This window comes from Oncorhynchus mykiss, chromosome 16 (assembly GCF_057628025.1).
Source record: "Oncorhynchus mykiss isolate SJ-2025 chromosome 16, ASM5762802v1, whole genome shotgun sequence".
Classification (NCBI taxonomy): Eukaryota; Metazoa; Chordata; class Actinopteri; order Salmoniformes; family Salmonidae; genus Oncorhynchus; species Oncorhynchus mykiss.
In genome coordinates this window covers 446,501-452,500 of record NC_143037.1, presented here as the reverse complement: position 1 = coordinate 452,500, position 6,000 = coordinate 446,501, and the positions used below count along the sequence as shown (strand labels likewise).

Here is a 6,000-nt window from a genome sequence, read left to right as displayed (position 1 = left end):
TAGTCATCTAGTCCCTCTAGTCCTCTAGTCCTCTAGTCCCTCTAGTCCTCTAGTCCTCTAGTCCCTCTAGTCTTCTAGTCCTTCTAGGTGGTCTATCTGCTCCTCTCGTCCTCTAGTCCTCTAGTCCCTCTAGTCCTCTAGTCCTCTAGTCCTCTCGTCCTCTAGTCCTCTAGTCCTCTAGTCACTCTAGTCCTCTAGTCCCTCTAGTCCTCTAGTCCTCTAGTCCCTCTAGTCCTCTAGTCCTCTAGTCCCTCTAGTCCTCTAGTCATCTAGTCCTCTAGTCCCTCTAGTCCTCTAGTCCTCTAGTCCCTCTAGTCCTCTAGTCCCTCTAGTCATCTAGTCCCTCTAGTCCCTCTAGTCATCTAGTCCTCTAGTCCTCTAGTCCCTCTAGTCCTCTAGTCATCTAGTCCTCTAGTCCTCTAGTCCCTCTAGTCCTCTAGTCCCTATAGTCCCTCTAGTCCTCTAGTCCCTCTAGTCCCTATAGTCCCTCTAGTCCTCTAGTGCCTCTAGTCCCTCTAGCCCTTTAGTCCATCCAGTCCTCTAGTCCCTCTAGTCCCTCTAGTCCTCCAGTATTCTAGTCCCTCTAGTCCCTCTAGTCCTCTAGTCCTCTAGTCCCTCTAGTCCTCTAGTCCTCTAGTCCCTCTAGTCCTCTAGTCCCTCTAGTCCCTCTAGTCCTTTAGTCCATCCAGTCCTCTAGTCACTCTAGTCCCTCTAGTCCTCCAGTCCTCTAGTCCCTCTAGTACCTCTAGTCCTCTAGTCCCTCGAGTCCCTCTAGTCCCTCCAGTCCTCTAGTCCTCTAGTCCCTCTAGTCCTCCAGTATTCTAGTCCCTCTAGTCCCTCTAGTCCTCAAGTCCCTCTAGTCCCTCTAGTCCCTCTAGTCCTCTAGCTCTAGTCCCTCTAGTCCTCTAGTCCCTCTTGTCCCTCTAGTCCTCTAGTCCCTCTAGTCCCTCTAGTCCTCCAGTCCTCTAATCCCTCTAGTCCCTCTAGTCCTCTAGTCCTCTAGTCCCTCGAGTCCCTCTAGTCCCTCCAGTCCTCTAGTCCTCTAGTCCTCTAGTCCCTCTAGTCCTCCAGTATTCTAGTCCCTCTAGTCCCTCTAGTCCTCTATTCCCTCTAGTCCCTCTAGTCCCTCTAGTCCCTCTAGTCCTCTAGCCCTCTAGTCCCTCTAGTCCTTCTAGTCCTCTAGTCCCTCTATTCCTCTAGTCCCTCTATTCCTCTAGTCCCTCTAGTCCTCTAGTCCCTCTAGTCCTCTAGTCCCTCTAGTCCTTCTAGTCCTCTAGTCCCTCTAGTCCATCTAGTCCTCTAGTCCTCTAATCCCTCTAGTCCCTCTAGTCCTCTAGTCCCTCTAGTCCTCTACCCCCCCCCCCTCACCTCTAGGTGGTCTTGCTGTCCCTCTAGCCCCCCCCCCCCCTCACCTCTAGGTGGTCTTGCTGTTCCTCTAGCCCCCCCCCCTCACCTCTAGGTGGTCTTCCTGTTCCTCTAGCCCCCCCCCCCCCCCCTCACCTCTAGGTGGTCTTGCTGTTCCTCTAGCACCCCCCCCCCCCCCTCACCTCTAGGTGGTCTTGCTGTTCCTCTAGCCCCCCCCCCCCCCCCCTCACCTCTAGGTGGTCTTGCTGTTCCTCTAGCCCCCCCCCCCCCCCCTCACCTCTAGGTGGTCTTGCTGTCCCTCTAGCCCCCCCCCCCCCTCACCTCTAGGTGGTCTTGCTGTTCCTCTAGCCCCCCCCCCCTCACCTCTAGGTGGTCTTGCTGTCCCTCTAGCCCCCCCCCCCCCTCACCTCTAGGTGGTCTTGCTGTTCCTCTAGCCCCCCCCCCCCCCTCACCTCTAGGTGGTCTTGCTGTTCCTCTAGCCCCCCCCCCCCCTCACCTCTAGGTGGTCTTGCTGTCCCTCTAGCCCCCCCCCCCCTCACCTCTAGGTGGTCTTGCTGTTCCTCTAGCCCCCCCCCCCTCACCTCTAGGTGGTCTTGCTGTTCCTCTAGCCCCCCCCCCCTCACCTCTAGGTGGTCTTGCTGTTCCTCTAGCCCCCTCCCCCCTCACCTCTAGGTGGTCTTGCTGTCCCTCTAGCCCCCCCCCCCCTCACCTCTAGGTGGTCTTGCTGTTCCTCTAGCCCCCCCCCCCCTCACCTCTAGGTGGTCTTGCTGTTCCTCTAGCCCCCCCCCCCCCCTCACCTCTAGGTGGTCTTCCTGTTCCTCTAGCCCCCCCCCCCCCTCACCTCTAGGTGGTCTTGCTGTTCCTCTAGCCCCCCCCCCCCCTCACCTCTAGGTGGTCTTGCTGTCCCTCTAGCCCCCCCCCCCCTCACCTCTAGGTGGTCTTGCTGTTCCTCTAGCCCCCCCCCCCTCACCTCTAGGTTTTCTTGCTGTTCCTTCAGTCCCTCTAGTCCACATTGTTCTGGTTCACAGCGCATGGCCATGTCTTTCTCTCTCTGTAGGAGTTCCTGGTTCAGCTTTCTACTGCAGCACAGACTGTCCTCCACACGCACTGACAGCACAGCCAGCTGGGACAGCAGAGGGAGACTAGGGTCAGTCATGGGATTGGTTTATTCTGTCAAGTAAACAAATTAAAGGAAACAGTTTTCACTGTTCTTCTGCAACAACCATGTTGCCATGGATACTGTACAGTAGATGTGAGGCCAACCACTGGACCTTCACAATACCAGAACCTGTCAGTCCTCCGGGGCCGTCCTACCTGTCGGATCATAGTCTGGATGGCTTGATCATGGATGTGATTCTGTGATCGTCCTCTCTCTCTGACCGTGTCATTCAACATCTCCACTGCCTCCTGCAGCTCCTCTACAGGGTTTCCCAGCGGCTCCATCATTGGCTCCCCACCACCGCTTCCACACCCATCACCCAGCAGGGTAAGAGCTGAGCTGATCTCACCGTGGAGAGGCTGGGAGACAAACACAGGAGGTGTTTTACCCTCGGTACCTAAGGTAGTATGTTGTGTGGTGTGACTTCATGCAGGTAAAACTCTGTGCCTCACCTGTCCAAGGTTACTGCTGTAGCCCCTCCCCCTGGCCTTCTGGGTCTCCTCTAGCTCCACCCTCTCCTCTAGCTCCACCCGCTCCAGAAACTCTGTCAGCATCCTGGTGTCCTGCAGCGACGAACTCTGCTGGGTCAACGCGGTCTGGACACGTTGGTACCTGGTGACACAGAGTACAGCAACATTCAACACTTAACCTACAATAAAGGCCAGTCAGTTTGTGGTGGGGGTGGTAGATGCTTTAGGCTCTGGCTGTGTATTAGACTTCAGTCTCTCTGTCTATTAACACATAGAGCCAGACTGTTGAAGACACCAAGCCTCCTGTCTATTAACACATAGAGCCAGACTGTTGAAGACACCAAGCCTCCTGTCTATTAACACATAGAGCCAGAGTTTAAGGACACCAAGCCTCCTGTCTATTAACACATAGAGACAGAGATTAAGGACACAAAGCCTCCTGTCTATTAACACATAGAGCCAGACTGTTGAAGACACCAAGCCTCCTGTCTATTAACACATAGAGCCAGACTGTTAAAGACACCAAGCCTCCTGTCTATTAACACATAGAGCCAGACTGTTGAAGACACCAAGCCTCCTGTCTATTAACACATAGAGCCAGACTGTTAAAGACACCAAGCCTCCTGTCTATTAACACATAGAGCCAGACTGTTGAAGACACCAAGCCTCCTGTCAATTAACACATAGAGCCAGACTGTTAAAGACACCAAGCCTCCTGTCTATTAACACATAGAGCCAGACTGATGAAGACACCAAGCCTCCTGTCTATTAACACATAGAGCCAGACTGTTGAAGACACCAAGCCTCCTGTCTATTAACACATAGAGCCAGAGTTTAAGGACACCAAGCCTCCTGTCTATTAACACATAGAGCCAGAGTTTAAGGACACCAAGCCTCCTGTCTATTAACACATAGAGCCAGACTGTTGAAGACACCAAGCCTCCTGTCTATTAACACATAGAGCCAGACTGTTGAAGACACCAAGCCTCCTGTCTATTAACACATAGAGCCAGACTGTTGAAGACACCAAGCCTCCTGTCTATTAACACATAGAGCCAGACTGTTAAAGACACCAAGCCTCCTGTCTATTAACACATAGAGCCAGACTGTTGAAGACACCAAGCCTCCTGTCTATTAACACATAGAGCCAGACTGTTAAAGATACCAAGCCTCCTGTCTATTAACACATAGAGCCAGACTGTTAAAGATACCAAGCCTCCTGTCTATTAACACATAGAGCCAGACTGATGAAGACACCAAGCCTCCTGTCTATTAACACATAGAGCCAGACTGTTAAAGATACCAAGCCTCCTGTCTATTAACACATAGAGCCAGACTGTTAATGATACCAAGCCTCCTGTCTATTAACACATAGAGCCAGACTGTTAAAGACACCAAGCACCAAGATCAAAATTGGGTTTGTTTTCTAATTATTTGTGGGTCTGTGGAGTGAAATATGTGTCTCTAATATGGTCATACATTTGGCAGGAGGTTAGGAAGTGAAGGCAGCTCAGTTTCCACCTCATTTTGTGGGCGTCTCTTTTCTGGATGTTTTTATAATTAGCGGGTATCGGCCTGATTCTGCTCTGTATGCATTAATTGGTGTTCTACGTTGTACACGGAGGATCTTTTTGAAGATTTCTGCACGCAGAGTTTCAATCTGGTGTTTTGTGGGTTGGTGAGTGGACCCCAGACCTGACAACCATAGAGGGCAAAGGGTTCTGTAACTGATGCAAGTATTTATAGCCAGATTGGGATGTTGAATTTATGTTCCTTTCTGGACCCTTTCTTTCTCCTCTACCTCCTCTCTCTGTCTCCCCTCTCTCTGCTCTCTTCTCACTCTCCCCCAACCATTCTCTCTCTCCCCCCTCTCTCTCTCTCTGCCCCCCCTCTCTCTCTCTACCACCTCTCTCTGTCTCCCCCTCTCTCTGCTCTCTTCTCTCTCTACCCCCTCTCTCTCTCTCTCTCTGCTCCTCCCCCTCTCTCTGCTCTCTTCTCTCTCTCCCCCTCTCTACCATTCTCTCTCTCTCCCCCCTCTCTCTACCATCCTCTCTCCCCACATCTCTCTACCATTCTCTCTCTCCCCCCTCTCTCTCTCTCTGCTCTCCCCCCTCTCTCTGTCTCCAACTGTTGGTTATGATGACATCATTGTATATGTCGGTGGAGTGGATCTCTTAGATGGTCATTGGTTCTGGAACATTCTGGAACATAACAGGTCACTGCTTTCCACCTCACTAAGATGAACACACACTAAGAGGAATACATAAACAATAGAACCAGCGTACTGTACTGAGATATATATTTACAAGTTATATGAAATATAAATTATTGAAGATAAAACACCACCCGTGCAAAACCAAATGTCTTTGTAATGGTGACTCAGAGTAGTCTGATGTGGTTCACTTCCTGGGTGCTAGTGAAGGGGTAATCTAGCCTTGTGAGAGGATGGGACCCTTGGTCCGAACACATAGACAACCTGTGGGTGAAACTCCAGTCAGGATTCAAGAGGAGACGTCACTTAGGGTACATTAATCTCTCTCTCTCTCTCTCTTTCTCTCTCTCTCTCCCCCTCTCTCACTCCCCCCTCTCTCTCTCCCCCTCCCCCTCCCCCTCTCTCTCTCTCTCTCCCCCACTCTCCCTCTCTCTCTCTCTCTCTCTCTCCCCCTCTCCACCCTGGGTACTCACTTTCTCTCCACCTGGTCCATAAGATCTGGGAGGACCTGTGTGTGGTGTTGTGGCACCTGAAGGCCCTCAGTGTTGGGGTATCCTGGGCACTGACCCTCCCGCTGACCACCCAGCCTGTCCATCTCCTGTCTGAGTGCTGTTAGCTCCATTCCCCGGCAGGACATCTCTGTCTGGAGCAGGCAGCTGTCTCTCTCAGCCAGCCTCATGGTCTCTGGGTCTACTGCCAACTGGGAGTTCGACATGGACAGCTCTGCTGCCTCCAACCAGGCTTCTATACTACCCAAGGCCTGGAGGAGATGTACTGTCTGGGAGGAGAGAGGA

At 52.3% G+C, this 6,000-nt stretch overlaps 1 protein-coding gene across 10 annotated transcripts in view; it reads right to left on the bottom strand.

Annotated features, from left to right (window-relative positions):
- The window catches only part of LOC110491220 (uncharacterized), a 94,232-nt gene that overhangs the window by 45,219 nt on the left and 43,013 nt on the right, over positions 1-6,000 (bottom strand). For all 10 annotated transcript variants that reach the window (XM_036945893.2, XM_036945894.2, XM_036945897.2 and 7 more), the window contains 4 exons: positions 5,680-5,984; positions 2,977-3,136; positions 2,680-2,883; positions 2,336-2,488 (listed from right to left, as the gene is read on the bottom strand). In XM_036945893.2, the coding sequence (XP_036801788.2) occupies positions 2,336-2,488; positions 2,680-2,883; positions 2,977-3,136; positions 5,680-5,984 (822 nt within the window). The remainder of the gene's footprint in view (positions 1-2,335; positions 2,489-2,679; positions 2,884-2,976; positions 3,137-5,679; positions 5,985-6,000) is intronic.